At 38.6% G+C, this 16,476-nt stretch overlaps 10 protein-coding genes across 10 annotated transcripts; 8 read left to right on the top strand and 2 right to left on the bottom strand.

Moving 5' to 3' along the window:
* BATDEDRAFT_4950 (uncharacterized protein) lies at positions 1-1,050 on the top strand (the record flags this gene model as incomplete). The annotated part of the gene is made up of 6 exons (XM_006681790.1): positions 1-251; positions 324-358; positions 445-507; positions 578-686; positions 763-927; positions 1,002-1,050. Coding segments are annotated over 6 exons (672 nt in total), but the record flags the coding sequence as incomplete, so codon positions are not given.
* A 524-nt stretch (positions 1,051-1,574) lies between these two features.
* On the top strand, positions 1,575-4,029 carry BATDEDRAFT_36064 (uncharacterized protein). Its single transcript, XM_006681940.1, has 4 exons — positions 1,575-1,958; positions 2,523-3,073; positions 3,159-3,440; positions 3,506-4,029. Exons 1-4 carry the CDS (start codon positions 1,661-1,663, stop codon positions 3,872-3,874), a joined length of 1,500 nt encoding a protein of 499 aa, XP_006682003.1. The 5' UTR covers positions 1,575-1,660; the 3' UTR covers positions 3,875-4,029.
* A 445-nt stretch (positions 4,030-4,474) lies between these two features.
* On the bottom strand, positions 4,475-5,437 carry BATDEDRAFT_91720 (uncharacterized protein). The gene is made up of 3 exons (XM_006681995.1): positions 5,191-5,437; positions 5,026-5,126; positions 4,475-4,962 (listed from the first exon to the last, which is right to left on the bottom strand). Exons 1-3 carry the CDS (start codon positions 5,411-5,413, stop codon positions 4,483-4,485), a joined length of 804 nt encoding a protein of 267 aa, XP_006682058.1. The 5' UTR covers positions 5,414-5,437; the 3' UTR covers positions 4,475-4,482.
* Positions 5,438-5,511: 74 nt separating this feature from the next.
* Positions 5,512-8,434, bottom strand: BATDEDRAFT_27749 (uncharacterized protein; the record flags this gene model as incomplete). The annotated part of the gene is made up of 9 exons (XM_006681893.1): positions 5,512-5,602; positions 5,672-5,864; positions 5,933-6,676; positions 6,740-6,854; positions 6,921-7,009; positions 7,069-7,347; positions 7,409-7,513; positions 7,577-7,721; positions 7,784-8,434. The coding sequence occupies 9 exons, from the start codon at positions 8,432-8,434 to the stop codon at positions 5,512-5,514; spliced, it is 2,412 nt and encodes an 803-aa protein (XP_006681956.1).
* Positions 8,435-8,930: 496 nt separating this feature from the next.
* Positions 8,931-9,143, top strand: BATDEDRAFT_91738 (uncharacterized protein; the record flags this gene model as incomplete). Its single annotated transcript, XM_006682039.1, has 1 exon — positions 8,931-9,143. The coding sequence occupies one exon, from the start codon at positions 8,931-8,933 to the stop codon at positions 9,141-9,143; it is 213 nt and encodes a 70-aa protein (XP_006682102.1).
* Positions 9,144-9,587: 444 nt separating this feature from the next.
* BATDEDRAFT_20815 (GTPase NPA3) lies at positions 9,588-10,840 on the top strand (the record flags this gene model as incomplete). The annotated part of the gene is made up of 4 exons (XM_006681835.1): positions 9,588-9,692; positions 9,764-10,002; positions 10,069-10,435; positions 10,499-10,840. 4 exons carry the CDS (start codon positions 9,588-9,590, stop codon positions 10,820-10,822), a joined length of 1,035 nt encoding a protein of 344 aa, XP_006681898.1. The 3' UTR covers positions 10,823-10,840.
* Positions 10,841-12,115: 1,275 nt separating this feature from the next.
* BATDEDRAFT_14004 (uncharacterized protein) lies at positions 12,116-13,111 on the top strand (the record flags this gene model as incomplete). The annotated part of the gene is made up of 4 exons (XM_006681799.1): positions 12,116-12,235; positions 12,354-12,493; positions 12,571-12,840; positions 12,922-13,111. Coding segments are annotated over 4 exons (720 nt in total), but the record flags the coding sequence as incomplete, so codon positions are not given.
* A 652-nt stretch (positions 13,112-13,763) lies between these two features.
* BATDEDRAFT_91740 (uncharacterized protein) lies at positions 13,764-14,006 on the top strand (the record flags this gene model as incomplete). Its single annotated transcript, XM_006682038.1, has 1 exon — positions 13,764-14,006. One exon carries the CDS (start codon positions 13,764-13,766, stop codon positions 14,004-14,006), a length of 243 nt encoding a protein of 80 aa, XP_006682101.1.
* A 1,166-nt stretch (positions 14,007-15,172) lies between these two features.
* Positions 15,173-15,917, top strand: BATDEDRAFT_37453 (uncharacterized protein; the record flags this gene model as incomplete). The annotated part of the gene is made up of 1 exon (XM_006681960.2): positions 15,173-15,917. Exon 1 carries the CDS (start codon positions 15,645-15,647, stop codon positions 15,915-15,917), a length of 273 nt encoding a protein of 90 aa, XP_006682023.1. The 5' UTR covers positions 15,173-15,644.
* A 23-nt stretch (positions 15,918-15,940) lies between these two features.
* BATDEDRAFT_91743 (uncharacterized protein) lies at positions 15,941-16,240 on the top strand (the record flags this gene model as incomplete). The annotated part of the gene is made up of 1 exon (XM_006682037.1): positions 15,941-16,240. One exon carries the CDS (start codon positions 15,941-15,943, stop codon positions 16,238-16,240), a length of 300 nt encoding a protein of 99 aa, XP_006682100.1.
* Between the last annotated feature and the right edge of the window lie 236 nt (positions 16,241-16,476).

The raw sequence follows: 16,476 nt of genomic DNA, 5'->3' as shown, positions 1-16,476 counted from the left end.
CGCAAGAAATCTATATTTTCTCCAATGGTTGCGTTACGGCACGAACTGGAGTTATTGAAAGGATTAAATCACTCTCATGTCATTCAGTATCTTGGGTTTGAGCAGACTCCAGAGTATTGTAATATATTTTTAGAATACGTTGCTGGGCGATCTATTTCTTCGGTGCTTGTTAAAACGGGTCCATTTTCCGATGAACTGATTTGTGTATTATCGTCACAAACACTCCAGGGCTTAGACTATCTGCATTCTCAGTAAGTGCCATGTTACTATGATCAAGTTAGACGGTCAATTATTTATGTATTGAAACTGTCCATGTCAACTAGAGGAATTATTCATCGTGATATCAAAGCTGCCAACAGTAAGTGCAGAATATTTTAATTTGTAGTATTTTGAATTTCATTTAAACGGATGCTAAACTATTTATTTTTAATATGGATGATTCAGTACTTGTTGATGTGGTTGCATGTATTGCCAAGATAACTGATTTTGGTGTCTCGATGAAGCATGGTAAGTCTGCATGCAAGTATTTTTGAGATTTCAACAAGCTTTAACACAATTGTTTATGTATGATGTCTAGTGAAAGGAGCATACAATCGTGTGTCTGACTTGACAGTGCATGGTACTGTCAGTTGGATGTCGCCAGAAACGGTTCGTGCCAAGGGATACACAGCCAAAGTGGACATTTGGTAATAGTTGACATTAGAGTTGGATCGACTCATTTCCATAATGTGCTAAACACGAATCATGTTTAATGCATATTAGGAGCTTTGGATGTATGATTATTGAAATGACGACTGGATTGAAACCATGGAGCGAGCTCAACATGGATCTACAAATATTTTCCCAACTGGCACGTAATCAATCACCACCACTTTCGCCCAATCTCAGTGCAAACATGCGTGCATTTACTGAAAAGTGTTTTATCATGTAAGTTTACTTTTACTCAAGAGTGGGATCAAATGATTAACACTTGATATGTGTGCACATGTATGCTTAACCAGAGATGCGGATCAACGTCCTACAGCCAGAGAATTGTTGGCGGATCCATTAATTTCTGGAATTGATCCATATGGGTTTGCTTTACAAGAATACTACACTACTGCATCAGAGATGTGGAAACTGCAACGACAGCCTAGTTTATTGAGTGATAGCGAGGACGATTACAGTGAAACCGAGTCAGAGAAGGAAGTATCAGAAAGTAACAGCGATGAGTTGCAAAGTAATTAAGCAATGAGAAAAAGTCAGTTAAACTGTAAAGTATAATAAATCTGACTAAAAGATGTTAATTTTGAATACAACAATTCAATCACTCAGTGAGTGATTAAAAGAGTATCATGAATGAATATAAAGAGATGATTTAGAATAGAATAATAGAATAGCTAGAATAATAGAAATGAAACTTGAGAGATTTGAATAGAAATGAAACCCAAAAATGAATGAAAAACTAATTTTATAAATCTTTCAAAAGCAAAGCTCAAGCAAGCTCAAGCAAGCCCACGCAAGCCATTTAAACACGACACAAATATCGACTTAGTTGAGCAGCAGCCACAAGCCAACATCCACGCCATTCGTCAAACATTTGCAATGAGAGTGCCATCAAATAAATAAAACTTCTTATTCTGATATTAACCTATCGTATCTGGCATTCACTTCTCCACACATGTCACAGGCCGCCCTTACTGCATTGCCTGTGTCTTCAGATTCTATTGCTGGTGCCATCGACACTACTTCTACCGTCCAAGTTTTGGGTTTAAAACCTTCTCAATCCACTCCATCTTCTACTACTGTTTCGACTACGCCGATGCCGGATTCCATGTCTGTTTCGACCGTGCAGCAGAAACATTTACAGCAACAACTATTCCAACAGCGTCAACAAACAATGCAGCCAAAGGCTACTCCGCCCTCTGATGGTGGTAAAGTAGCATCTGGCCCTGCTCCTGGCCCTGATGTCCATCAAGGTATGAATTCGACATTTAGATTGGGATTTACTTGGATCAACTATTGTACACGCAGCTTCCATGATTCAAATCCATGCTTCCAATTGTCTTGTATGTTGGTGCTGTCTAGTCTTGTTCCACTATGTGGTCTTGGCCATTCCACTGTCGTACTCATGTATCTTGCAGTCTATTTTACTTTGGAATATCCAATATGGGTCGTGCTTTCCTTACTACACATTGATGATTACGCACAGCATCCTATACACATCCATCCCTTCTTCTTTGGTAGTTATTCTACGATCATCAAGTTTAAATCCAGATTCATTGCATTCGACTCTTCAAACTTTTGTGTCCTGAATCCTCCATGTTACGGTTCAACAAACATTCCAATTGGCAGATTGTCCTGTCTTGAAACAATGTTGATTATATTCCATTTGAAAAAGAATCAATTCCTGTCTTGTTCTGATATGGATCATCACAAGTCGGTCTATCCATCAAGTATTCTTTACTAATCCATCTTTACTTTGGGTTGGTCGACTATTTCCAATTTTAAATCTTGTTTCTTGTCTGAAACATCGTCCAAAGCTGCTCCTATTGCAAAACCCCAACCTGTTGCCTTCACTCCGTTTGCTCACAATATTCCTTCTGTTTCAGGACCTATTTTGCCATTCGATGCTCGCTCTGTCCAAGTCTCTCATCCAAATACTTTGGCATCATCACACGAGGCTCATCCTGCGACTGCACAGGCTCTACAAAATCCAATGCAGCGTCCTCATTCTACTCATGTAAATCCTCCTCTTGCTACCAATCTGCCTCCACCCGTACTGTTTGGAAGAAAGCTTAAAATCGAGGATTTGGAAATTCGCAACACTCTTGGAACTGGATCGTTTGGCCGCGTGCATTTGGTTAAATACAAGGCATCTGGAAAACACTACGCTATGAAGGTACTCCGCAAAACAGAAATCATCAAGCTTCGTCAGGTGGAGCATACCCTCAACGAAAAGCACATTTTGGAACAACTTAATTTCCCGTTCCTTGTTCAAATATTTGGCACATTCCAGGACTCGAACAACTTGTATTTGGTGCTTGAATACGTTCAGGGCGGTGAGCTGTTTTCTTACTTGAGAAAGAGTGGGGTAAGTCCATCTTATTTCAAGATGTGCTAGTTACAACAACCTAATGTATTCTAATCCCTTGTTCATGACTCGCACCCATCACTAGCGCTTCTCCAATCACGTTGCTCGCTTCTATGCTGCCCAGGTTGTTATGGCATTTGATTATCTCCACACCAAAGATATTATTTATCGTGACCTTAAGCCCGAAAACTTGTTGATAGATGTTTTTGGAAATATCAAAATCACCGACTTTGGGTTCGCCAAATTCGTCCCAGATGTAACTTGGACGCTCTGTGGTACTCCCGACTATCTTGCACCAGAAATTATCCAATCAAAAGGCTACGGGCGTGCTGTTGACTGGTGGGCACTTGGTGTCCTGATATATGAGGTAATGACAGATGCTTTATCTTCCAACTCCTCAACTCCAAAATCTTACCCTTCTTTCTTCTCTAGATGCTGGCTGGTCATCCACCATTCTATGATGAAGATCATTTTAAGCTATACGAAAAAATTCTCCAGTGCAAACTTCGTTTTCCTCCTCATTTCGACCCCATGGCCAAAGATCTTGTAAAACGGCTACTTTCTCCAGATCTATCTAAACGGTTTGGTAATCTCAAAGATGGAGTGCAAGACATCAAACGGCACAAATGGTTTGCAGGAGTCGACTGGGAAAAACTCAAAAATCTAGAGATTCCTGCCCCATATATTCCTAAAGTCGCTCACGAGGGTGATACCAGCAACTTTGATGCTTACCCAGAAGATCACGAGCCTTATGGTGTAGTAGGCAACGATCCATACCGTGAAAAGTTCAAGGACTTTTAATTTCCAAGCAAAGTACTAGAAAACAATGGAATTCAACATACACCTTGTACTTTCCACTACTGCTCTCTTGTCTTGGACTCGACTCTTGCAGTTTGATTTCTCGTACCGATTTTTTCTATCCGTTTCTTTTTTAAAAAAACTTAGTATTCAGATTTTATTTTCACAATTGGTAGAAACTGGTTTAATACATTGGGTGGATGACATGACAAGATAATAAACTGTCATGAAGCTATTTCCTACATTCGAATAGATTATGACAGTTGAGATGGATAGTTTAGTACAGACCTTTACAGTAATAACTGGTGAATGGGATATACTTGCATACTGAATGATTATCAAGTGTTGAATTTACTTGTATTCTCGACGATGCATCAACCAATATTAATGATTCAACTCATCTTTTTGATCATGTCATGTGTATCGAACATATTGTAATCCATATAAATGGGCAAGTAAAAGACTAAACCATTCAAGCTGTAATCAATCCTAAAATCGCGAGATTGAAAACATTCAATATCTCAACTATTGATCATGATTACACATGATACTTTGGATTCAACTTTTACAATGAAATGAACCCATCGGTCGAGTGTGCTGAGATACAGTTTTTATTTTCCTTCAATCACATAATAGAAATGCTGTTTGATGTCATCAGGCATATCGTCTTCTTTGTCCACAATACACACTTTGGTGGCATCAAATAACTCGCCGTCAATGATATTCGCCATGGGGTGGTACACTTCTTTTTCTAGCCATTCGTGGTAATGCATCATGAAATTATCATCTAAATGATCGTGCGATTTGAGCATGGATGTACTTAGATGGAGTAGACTTGCATGGTAGGGATTGGATGTATCAAACGATCCCTTGACAGAAAGACGTAGGATAAGATCAAGATCGTCTACAGATGGGTGATGGGTGTGTGAAAACGTTGTTGAGTTGGATATACGTTGATCATGCATTTTATCAGTGGGTACAGGATGAGAATGCATGGGCACGTGTGTGGACAATGGACTGGTTGGTTTTGTTTGTGCATAGGTTCGTGTCATGAAGGATGTAATGAGCGATCTAAGACGTTGCTCTTTTATCTATCACATCAAAGTGCAGTTAGCATTCATTCAACATAACCTGACCACAACATAGCATTTTACCAATGCCTCATCAGTCTTGATTTCAAAATCACCAATCAAATAGTCTTCAATGAGCGATGGCTTTAAATGTTGGTAAATCAGCGTCACAATTGCAAGATTGTCTAATAATACAACACGTTACATGATAACTCAAACTTTAAATAGTCTTCAATCTACAAGACTTACGAGGTCGCCATTTTTTCCCCAAAAATGGAATCTGACTTTTGATGAGTTTGAGTGCATAGAGGTACAGTCCAGCATGATTTACTCTGACGATCCGTTTGAGCACAATGGCGGCCTTCCATTGTACAAGTGAGAGAATTCGATGGAGTTTACCCTTGGTCATTTTATGCAAAATTCGAAGCAGACAGATTGTGGTTGAGAATGCACGGTGACGAGAGGGTTGCATCAAGGGTTTCGATGAGTGAGGATCTATATACACATACCACAAAAACAATCGGTTAGCTCAAGTCGTATTAAAATCAGTCAAACAGAATTTCAATCTACTCAGCTGTTGAGAAAATCAGGTGTCGAATGAGATGTGTCAAATGTAGCAGATTCAGTAGGAGAAAGTGGTCCACGACAGAAATCAATAAAACTAAATCATGCATTTCAAACAAAAATTAATCATGTATCATATGGCATGATACGATGCAAACTACATTACTTGAGTTGGGCAGGATCACGTCGATACAATAGCCATGTCGATCCAATGGGTCGTTCTTGACTTCCAGCTCCCAAATTACTGTATGATTCATTTGTAGGGATATTTGAAAACCATGTATTCAGCATTTTTACAATCAAAATAGCGCAGTTGCTATCCATAAGTAATTGGCACATGTACTCAAACGCCAGCACGTCTAAATTTGTTTAGTTTACAGTCAGTTTAAACCAAAATATTGCTTAATATCAAAAATGTGGTCCTTACGATATCGCTTAAATCCACGTAGCAGCAAAAGCATGGAACTGCATATAGCCAAAGTAACCGTTTCACGATGTCGAACAGAATCTAACCATTCGAGCACTACAGTTCGATCATTGAGTGGTATGGCATCAATTTGTGCAGTCGAGGGTACTTCATCCAAACCAAATCCTTTGGGAGAAGATTCGTTGGATGCTAAATTCAAGTAGTACATCAGTCGTACAAGCATGCTCATATAGCGCGGCAGGTTTTCTTGCAAATTCGAAAAAAGCTTTTCGAGTCGGCTTAAACCAGAAGTAGGTGTAGGTTTTTTTGACCTAGATTCAGAGTATGTGCGAGGACAATGTCCATCAACCCGAGCAGTTGGGTAAACAGTATTTTCAACAGAATTCAATGCAGGCAAACCACTTTGATTGAGCACCTCGATTTCTCGCGCAATTTGCATGGCTCCGACACTGACATAATTGTATTTTTTAAAGGCACCTACAGCTTCCAGCATTGGATTGGGCATGGTAGTTTCTGACTTGAATATGAGTGGCTGCAATTGATATTCGTGCGATGGACATAGCTCTGTATAGTCATAGAATGGCGAGACTGTTTGAAACACATTTTCTGATGGCGAATCAATCATTGAATATGTGACATTTGATAAATGATGTACAGCATCTGGAAGATAGTAGGCCGGGTACCTATGAGAAGCAATAGTATGATAATTTTGATAGTCCTGTGGTGTGGATTTTATATAGTATACTAGGCCAAATACAATGATTAAAATCAACTCGACTCATTCAAATCTAATCATCCAAACCTTACATGAAGAATCAGCAGGAACAATTCCGTTTAATTTACGCGCTTCAATCGTCATGGTAGCAAGATCTGCATCACTTCCAACAATCGTCATCAATATCTTCCACAACAATAAAAGAAGCTAAAATACCAAAAATCAGTATGGAATAAAGATTCAACAGTATGATAAAGCCAAACCATCAGACACCTTTTTTACTGGATAGTGTTGTCTGTTTCCTTCAGCCAATTGAGCAAGAATCTTGAACAGAAATTGTGGTATATACGGATCCAGATTTGCTAATCACAAAACATAAGTACGGATACCATACATTTCATTACACATCCAAAAAACATACAAATCTCATTGATGAATGCTGGATCGCGCATATTGATCAATACTATCGAGTACATGATACTTAGATAAGTAGTTGCTTCTAGAATATTCAAATCAAGAGTCAACTGAGTTTCAGTAGTGATGACCTGCTGCTTGGAAATTGTTTCGAATGCATACGATGTAGCACGGAATGCAGCATACACAGTGGGGAATACGTCGAGTTCATACAAAAGTTTGTTGTTTTTGATAATGGCTTGAAGTTGATCCGATGTTGATTGCAGTTTTATCGGAAGATATAAACCTGATCAAGTACAAAAATGAATATCTACTTTAAATGCAACAGTATGACAAGTCATCCTCACCTTGTGTAAAGTACAGCAATTTGTTTGAAGCCGCAATACGCAAATCTGAATGTTGCATACTAATCTGTTCCATCAGTTCTTGAATCACATCGCTATGTATATGATCTAATGCAATAAACATACATCAGTACATTACAAATTGAATGAATGATGATGATGGAATCATACCAGCCAGTACAGTAGTTTCCCACATATATTTTCCGTTTGCGCATAAAGCAAAATCGTCATAGTTGTAAAATTCATTGAGCTCATTTTCCAGAGTATCGGATTCGACATGGCAATAATCGTAATCTGGAATGCAATGCGCTGGCGGCTAGTATAGATGAAACAAATAAGTATAAATGCAATACAATGTAACAACCCATTCAAGATTACTTTTGGAGGAGCAACCAAGGTGGATGAGCGATCACGCCATGTACCATCAGTACCACTCAAAGTTGAAGAATCTGCCGAGTTTGAAGAAGGCCAAGTTTCAGAAACTGCAGTTGTATCACTTTTTGAATCCGTATATTGAATGTCTTGCTCAGGGTCAGATAATTGTGGTTTATGATCCAACACGCAGTGTTGAGTGTCGGAATTGTGGATATCGAAATCCAAATCATCCAAATTATCCAAATCATTGTCATGTCCAGGAGAAATGATGAATGAAGTTGGACGACCATGAGTGAGTTTGACATTAGAAAGAACCAACGGAGCAGTATTGGATTGGTCAGGAAATCTGTTCGAGTAAGCATCAAGATTGGTGGATGAAGTATTAGTTGATGCAGGAACAAAGACACTGGACATTGCAGTAGAATATGCAGCAGAAGCAACATCATAAGGATTGTAGTTTTCTAGAGTAGTGTAGATAGGAACAGCAGTTGAGGATCCAGTATTGACATCATCCGTTGCAAGTGTTGGTTTTTGGGATGAATTGTCCTGTAACTGAGAGTGATTCTTTGCAGTAGGTTTACGTAGTTTTGGTGGAGGTAAAGCCAGTGGTCGTAGCTTTACTGTATGTCTGAATGCTCCAGATGGCACAATCATGATTGTTAGTCAAGATTCAACTTGATTATTTTAGTTGATATTCACGCAAAATGGACAACTTTTTAATCCTCTAATTTTGGCTTGAAATCAAGTTGATTTTACTAAACGAACATTACAAACTGTTCATCAGTACAAACAATCTCTTGGTTTGCAGTCACAAAATTCATTTCAATTCGAGCATTTTGTTTGACTGTTTTGATGTTGTTTTCTATACTCGGATACGCTCGCAATGAGTTTTAAAAAAGCAAGATTAAGAATGTCAATCACTCGATGGGTTTAAAAACAATATTGTTCAGTATATTAACAATGGTATTCATGTAAATCAAGGATTTAAAAAGAATACCAAAGTACATGGTGCAGTTTATTTCAAGAATAGATTGTATTCCTAAAAATCATTGGTTTTAAAACTGGTTTTGCTTCAACTCCGACGGCCACTTGTTTTAAATTTCACTTTATTCTTCACAGTTTACTTTATAGCAAACTTTACTTGTAGCTTATGCTTTCTTACACTTTTGTCTTGATTACTTGCTTGGTTTCCACCATTACAGCTTTACCATACACTCCTGCTCGTAGCCTTCAAAAACGCAGCGCTTTGCCCAACTTTAAACTGTATTCCCCAACTGTGGAAGACATCAGGCTTCATCGTCGTGCACCTAGATTCAGACCACTCGGCCAGTGGGCTAATAGTGACGGTAGCGGTATCATTTAACCTTATCTAGGTTGATTGTCAAGTGTCACGACTGTTATGTCAGTTTCTTCCCCTAGCACACATGACTACCTCTTAATGGCTCTATGACCTACTCAAGTCCACATTCTAATAAACTACACGGCATGCTATAGAGCCATCATTTGTTTTGAAACTTGTGTTGATTACAACTTTGAGTTCGTGTGGTTGATTCGAAACACGAAAGTGCTCGTGTTGGTCTCGTATGACTGACAATGTGTTGTGCTTTGAAAGCAATGATTGGTTAAACCATTCGAGTAAAGTATTAGTTTATACAAATAGTAAAGACCATTCGGGTGAATCATCAACATAAACCATCAACGTAAATCATCATGGATCCAGCTGGCTGCTACGATTGATCAACTCTCCATTCTCGTGATTCCAACTTTCTTGGAAATTTTCAACTCGACTTTTTACAACAAATACTTGATGGCAGATACTTCAATCACTACTGCTGATAATGCAGTATCCTACAATCCTACTGTTTTGATTACAATTGGAATGGCTGGAACTGGAAAAACAACTTTACTTCAAGTACATTTCAACTTTGCTTTTCATTCCACTTCAAGTCTTGACACTAACTTGTAATATTACAATTCTGTTAGAGAATCAATGCTTATTTGGCTGAAAAGAAAACTCCTCGATATGCAATCAATCTGGATCCTGCAGTTGCTCATGTTCCTTTTGGTGCTCATATCGATATTAGAGATACTGTCAATTACAAACAAGTCATGAAACAGTATAATTTGGGTCCTAATGGTGGGATTCTTACTGCACTGAATCTATTTACTACAAAGTTTGATCAGGTATTGGACTTGGTTGCAAAACGAGCTTCATCAGTAAAGTAAGTTGTCTTGGTTGTGTAGACATTGTCATACTTTAATGGTATTGAGTCTCGTTTAAATATCAGGTATATTCTGATTGACACACCAGGACAAATTGAAATCTTTACTTGGTCAGCTTCAGGTGCAATCATTACTGATACGCTCTCTTCAACCTACCCAACAGTCATTCTTTACATCATTGACACTCCTCGCTCAACAGCACCAGCAACATTCATGTCCAATATGCTTTACGCTTGTTCTATCCTATACAAGACTCGGTTGCCTTTTGTACTCGTGTTCAACAAGATAGATGTGGTGTCGTATGAATTTGCCAAAGAATGGATGACTGATTTTGAGAGTTTTCAAGCAGCTTTAGAGGATGATGCTTCGTACATGGGATCATTGATTGGTTCCATGTGTATGGTGCTCGAAGAATTCTACTCCAACTTGCGGGTGTGTTTTGCTCATGCTTGTATCTATTCCATTCTTCAAATCTAACAATCATGAAACCCATAGGTTGTTGGAGTCTCTTCAGTTACGGGTGAAGGCATGGAAGAGCTTTTTGAAGCAGTAAGCGAATCAGCCAAAGAATATGAAACTGAATTCAAACCAGAGCTTGAGCGTATGTTGAAACAAAAAAAGGATCAGGAAGCAGCACGCAAACAAGAGAGTTTACAGCATTTGATGAAGGATATGTCACTTGAAAAGGGAAAAGAGGTAAAATTTGATACAGAAATGGAAGACGAGTGTGAAGATGAGCCTATAGATACGATGAGAACAGAAGATGTCGAACGAAGTGAAGATCGATCTTTTCAACGATTCCTTGCCAAATCCGAATGAATTCATTTTAATAAAACCAAACGTTTACTCTGGATTCACGTGAAATGGAGCATCAAACAAGAGTCATAACAGTCATGAAATGCATTGGAATGTTTTTTTGGATTAAAACGTATCTTGTAATTCAATATACAAGAGTTTATAGCAACACAATATCTGGATTCCAACTTGATGATCGTGTAATGCGTGATTACACCAAAACAATTCCAATACAAACCTGTAATTTGTGTGATCATCTTATGACAACTAATGTGTTTTAAAGACTGTCAATGTATAATAAGCACGATTATTCAACAACTATTTAATTCAAATCAAAATAAACGGTCATTACAGAAAAAGTATTCCATTTTACGTGAATATTATTGTAATTCGACTCTGCAACATCAAATGTCATTGACTGCCGTGCGCGCTGTTGCTCCTGACGTTCCTGGACTTTATCCAAGTGGTCATGCTCGAACAATTGGTCCTGCTGAAAGCTTTGCCATGTCTGCTATTGCTCCTGCATGTATGTCTTGTTACTGTTGTTCAATCCGTCCATTACAAGTGGCTTTGTTGTCCATTCACATGAAACTATCGTGGATATCCCATCGCAACTCCAACTGTATTGAATGCATTTCCATTCAGTCCATCAAAATGGGTTGGATCCTTGTATAAACTACTTAATGAGTTGACTGCATCCATCTTTGTTTCTTGTCGTCTATGAATCAATCCACTTCATACTCAATGATTCATGACCAGGTCGATTATCAGTCTATAATCCTGTTGGACTAGATTCAATCCACCAATGCAATCCATTCTATCATCAATTGCCATGTGTTATAACGTTGCCATTCTCCATTCCCAACAACAAAAATGGACTCGAAATCCTCTTTAAAACGATTCCTATTAGTATACCCTTGTAACTCTTGGCTTTACATTTGTCAAATGTTATGATTGCATGTCTGCTTGTCAATGTGACCATTTCATTCAATCGGTTGCAATCTTCATTAACGCCAACCTCATGGATTAAATCAATTCTACAGGCGCTGTTCTCTTCACAAACCCTTTCGATACCATAAAGTAAGTCTGGATGCACATCACTGTACTTTGTGTTGTAGATGTGATTGGACTAAACACTGCCATGATGTAACGATAGAGTGAGGTTACAACTCCAAGGACAAAAACCCATAAAACCACTGATAGGAAGTGCCAATACATTACCACAGCCAGACAAGGTAGCATAGTTCAACCAACTGTTTTAGTTTAACGTGGAGTTTTGCTTCCACTGACGATCTGATGGTATTCATGTCAATGTAGGTTTACAAAAACAGCATAGATGCGTTTGTCAAGATCTTGAAAAATGAGGGCATCAAGGGACTTCAAAAGGGATTAACCCCTGCTATTCTTCGTGAGGGGTCAAAAAATCTGTTCAGATTAGTAAGTTGGCTATGTAAAGCACTCGGCTACCTGGAATCAGTTGGGGTTGCAGCATATACGTTTCAAGTTTTGTATCTGGAACTTGTGAATATTTACTGCAAACCTAATTCTGCTTTAGGGAATGTACGATCCAATCATGCATGCCATGCACGATCCCTCTTCTGGTCGCGCACCAGCATGGAAACGTATGGTTGCTGGATCAATATGCGGCGTAATGGGTGCAGCTTCATGCAATCCTTTTGAATTGGTAAAAACAAGGTATACTCATTCCATGGGCATCAACCCTATTCCCTAATTGTTCTAATTTCACAACATTCCTTCTACATTGAATTTAGACTACAATCTGCTTCTTCTCAGTCTCTGGCTATAGGCCACCAACATGGATACACAGGTGTATGGCACGCTCTCAAATCCATATACAATAAAGAAGGTGTCAGTGGATTGTATCGTGGGTCGCTTCTCAGTATGATGCGATCCATAGTTGGCAGTGGAACTAACCTAGCGTGGTACTCGATGATGAACGAATATCTGATTGTCGAAATGAAATGGAACGATAATGCATTATTGGATATGGTCTGCGGGCTTTCTTCTGGCATTGTGTCATGGTAAAGTAACACAGATGATGTTTTAATAATGGATGGATCAAGGTTGATAACAAGATTCTATTTCAACTGATTGATAACTAGTGCGTTTATGAACCCTATCGATGTGGTGCGCACACGGTTTTACAATCAATCGTATGTTAATGGCAAAGGAGAGCTTTACTCTAACGGAATTGATGCCATCAGAAAGATTGCTCGGCACGAGGGACTTGGTGCATTCTACAAGGGATTCTTGACTCACTTTTTAAGAATCGGACCGCATTTCTGCCGTTGAGTATAACACTATATTGCTGCTTTAATTCTAAACTTGGTATTTATTTTGAACTGCACCATATGATTCTAGTTACATTTATGTTCTTGGGTATATTGCGGCGAGGTTTAGCCCAAATCTACGAGTACCAAGACGCTCAAGATGCATTTCATAGCTTTGATAAGGACGGTGATGGTGTATTGGACGAAGTCGAAGTGGAATCGGCACTCACTCATATTATAATTCAGCCGGGAGAGCCTGCGTCTGTAAGTCAATTACCAACTCGGTTGTTATTTCGATTCACATACTGATTCGTTTTGGCATGCATGTTTATAGGTTCCGGTTTATAGACAGCGCATTTTGGACAAGGCCGATCATCATCATAACCATATACTCACATTCGATGAATTTAGAGATTTGGAGCGAGAAGTCAAGGCAATAGTGGTTGAAAAACGCAAATAAACTTTCGAATGTTTTTTGTATTTGTGATGAACAAGACAATGAATGTCTTGGTAGTTGTATCAGGAATGCCCAACAATTTATCTGGTGTCCATTGTCCATTCAGTCTGAGTCAGTTTGTTTAGGGAGGCAGTCCAGCCATAAAAGCGAGTGTATTGCTTGATACTGCTTATTCGACTCTTTTCCAATCAACTCATTCCACCACATTATCATCCCAATGATATTCCGTCGAGGCCTACCTACTCTCAACTTTTTTATCGGTACAACTGCTCTGTCGTTTCAATTTTTTGTGCTGTACCCATGGCATATGGAGCTTGACAAGGAATTCCATAAGCTAGAGAAAACCCATAAGCAAGTTCTTGAAGAATTCCACCAAGCCAAAATGACCAAACTCAATGGGATTGAGCACTCATTACAGGAACTAAAGGAAGTCGCTATACCACTAATGACCAAGAAATAGGTTTAGATACACTTTAAATTATTCTTACGAAACCAGCGGATGAACCAAATATAAATTTACAGTCGTATTCACGTAAAATGAACTACTTTTCTGTATTGATCTTGTAATGATTGTCTTGGAATAAACAATCGTTACATATTCATTGTTGTTGTTGTTGTTGGAAATGGATTTGTTTTATTGAAGCTACAAGTTGTTTGGTGTCTGGAATGGCTCAGCACACACAGTCATTCCAAACACCAAAGTAATTGTCAGCAGGGTTCAAGAATGGACAGTATGATGCTGTATAGTGTAGTTCCAAACCTCGCGCTGTTTGTTGAATAGTTGGTAAACCATGTCTAATTAGAGTTGTTTTGTGGAATGGAATGTTGTCTAGAATAAAGTGACCGTTTGGAACCGTTTGGGAATGTTGCATGTCATTGTTTAACAAGTTAATATTACAGCATTCACTGCTGCCTTGATCAATCTCCAAACATATTGATCGTCATATGAAACACACACTATTAGACTATAGTTTTGAACTGAAATGTTGTTTTTGGACTGTACTCTTTCACCTCTGTTTGTATAGCCATGCATTGTACAATCACCAAGTTTAAACCCCAACTCGTCCATTGCAATCCAAATATTTGATTCTATTGTGCGAATGTTTTCAATACTTGACAAACTCATCCATGCCAATTCATCAGTCGCTTACAAGAGTGAGCTTTCTGTATGTGTTGTTCCATTTCAAGATGCTTGAAATAGTTGGCTGACAAATGTGTGCCTGGTAAAAGTCCATTCGAGCACTACCAACATCACTTTGTCCGAGTGTTGGTGACTTTACGAGGTTGTCACATATCCACTTTGCAATGTCTTGTTCGAGTCCAGAGTCTGATAAAGACAAATCTACAGTGTAAAGAGTGGAAAGAGTGGAAACACTAGACACTTTCAGTCAAGTTCAGAATGTCTTGACTACAAACTGAAACCCAAGACTTTGGCATGACAGAATCTCAAACAGCAGCAATGAAATGAGTAGTATAAAAAGAGCACCAAATAATACCGCTTTATTTAAAGTTTTTAGGAAAATTCATACAAATTTTGGCTCAATTTCAAATAATTTGAATAGTAAATATAATTTTTCATATAAATTTGTTACATTTTGTCATTCGTATCTTTAGTTTTATTCCACAAAAATGACAAAACTTTGGGTGAAGCTCAAGCCAAACAATGCTGTCAAAGTCTCTACTGAAGACTGCACAAATGTTTATCCGTTTATCAAGGAAGTAAAAAAGGAGTTGTCATCCGACTTGGCTCTTATGACGCTGCTCGCCTTTCACTCTCACTGACTGATGGTGGTGAAACTTTGTAGCCATACGACCCAGTCCCAGCTCAAAATACTGGAGAGCATCCGCTCTTCATCACCATTACAGGAGTTTCTGCTGCTTCCCCAACTCAACTTGTCCCATCATCTACAGATAACACAAATGGAAGTTTTACTGCCACTCCTGATATTGTACTTGCCATCAGAGAATTGACACTCGAAATCAGAGAAAATAACAGGCTTCAGAAAAAAAGGCAAAGGACGACTTTAGCTTGTCGAAACCCAAGAGCTATGAATCTGACAATCATGATATTTGTTTCAAGTGCTTGATTCATTATGGAATGATACCTCCAGCATCTACGACTCTCCCTCAAGATGCATGTTGTCATATGCTTGGAGTAAAAGTTCCTTTAAAGTACCTCAATTGCTCTCATCTATTCCAAAAGCGTTGGCATCGACATGTGCGTGACTTTGGATTGTCGAGTATCAATTCTGGAAAAAACATTCTGGCTCTGCTTAAAATTTTGAAGAGGCATTTGACTCGGGCCGCTTTGTTCTTCTCTTTGACAAGCAGTCAGGTTCGATTTGATGCAAAATCATTGACAATGAGTTGAAAAGCAGGAAACTCGACAAAGCCATGAAGGAAGAGTTCCCCAACTATCAGATTGGTAACGTTGATTTTAAAGACAAGACTTGTTTTAATGATTTTGATGGAGAACTTCATTTTTTAAATTCAGAACGTCCCTACATGCGCTGTTTATCATTTCATGCGTTGTTGGCTCGTGAGCATGCTCTTGATTACGGATGGATTGACGAAAATGAATTGAAGGAATTGGATGGTGATGATATGTGGTCGGATGGATTCCTTGACGAAAAAACCAGGAAATTCATTGATGAGTGGCGGGTTGATGTTTGCAGTCAATCGTCTACTGATTAAGTTGAAATGATTACTTGAAATTAGATTACACAAGCATGTAGGATATAAAATTACACTCATGTTTTTTATTTAGTATTCAAATTGACGATACTAGTAGAAAGAACCGTCACTGCAATCAACTCCAACGATCCATGATTCTTTTGGATTTGATATTTCGTATCCTGTGTATATGCGATTGTGCTGTCAACTCATCAAACTGCGGTCAAGTCGATGATAAAGCAATGATTGTCGACTTT

This window comes from Batrachochytrium dendrobatidis (assembly GCF_000203795.2).
Source record: "Batrachochytrium dendrobatidis JAM81 unplaced genomic scaffold BATDEscaffold_14, whole genome shotgun sequence".
Taxonomy (NCBI): Eukaryota; Fungi; Chytridiomycota; class Chytridiomycetes; order Rhizophydiales; genus Batrachochytrium; species Batrachochytrium dendrobatidis.
The sequence above is the reverse complement of the archived record's forward strand: the minus strand, read 5'-3'. Positions and strand labels throughout refer to the sequence as shown.

Bases quoted from the DNA above. Each gene is read 5' to 3' on its own strand.
- BATDEDRAFT_36064 (XM_006681940.1), top strand. From the start codon at position 1,661: ATGTCACAGGCCGCCCTTACTGCATTGCCTGTGTCTTCAGATTCTATT. The intron at 1,959-2,522 runs GTATGAATTCGA...CATCGTCCAAAG, and splicing joins TGGCCCTGATGTCCATCAAG to CTGCTCCTATTGCAAAACCC. The intron at 3,441-3,505 runs GTAATGACAGAT...TTTCTTCTCTAG, and splicing joins TTGGTGTCCTGATATATGAG to ATGCTGGCTGGTCATCCACC.
- BATDEDRAFT_91720 (XM_006681995.1), bottom strand. From the start codon at position 5,413: ATGCAACCCTCTCGTCACCGTGCATTCTCAACCACAATCTGTCTGCTT. The intron at 5,127-5,190 runs GTAAGTCTTGTA...TTGTATTATTAG, and splicing joins GGGGAAAAAATGGCGACCTC to ACAATCTTGCAATTGTGACG. The intron at 4,963-5,025 runs GTAAAATGCTAT...TTGATGTGATAG, and splicing joins TCAAGACTGATGAGGCATTG to ATAAAAGAGCAACGTCTTAG.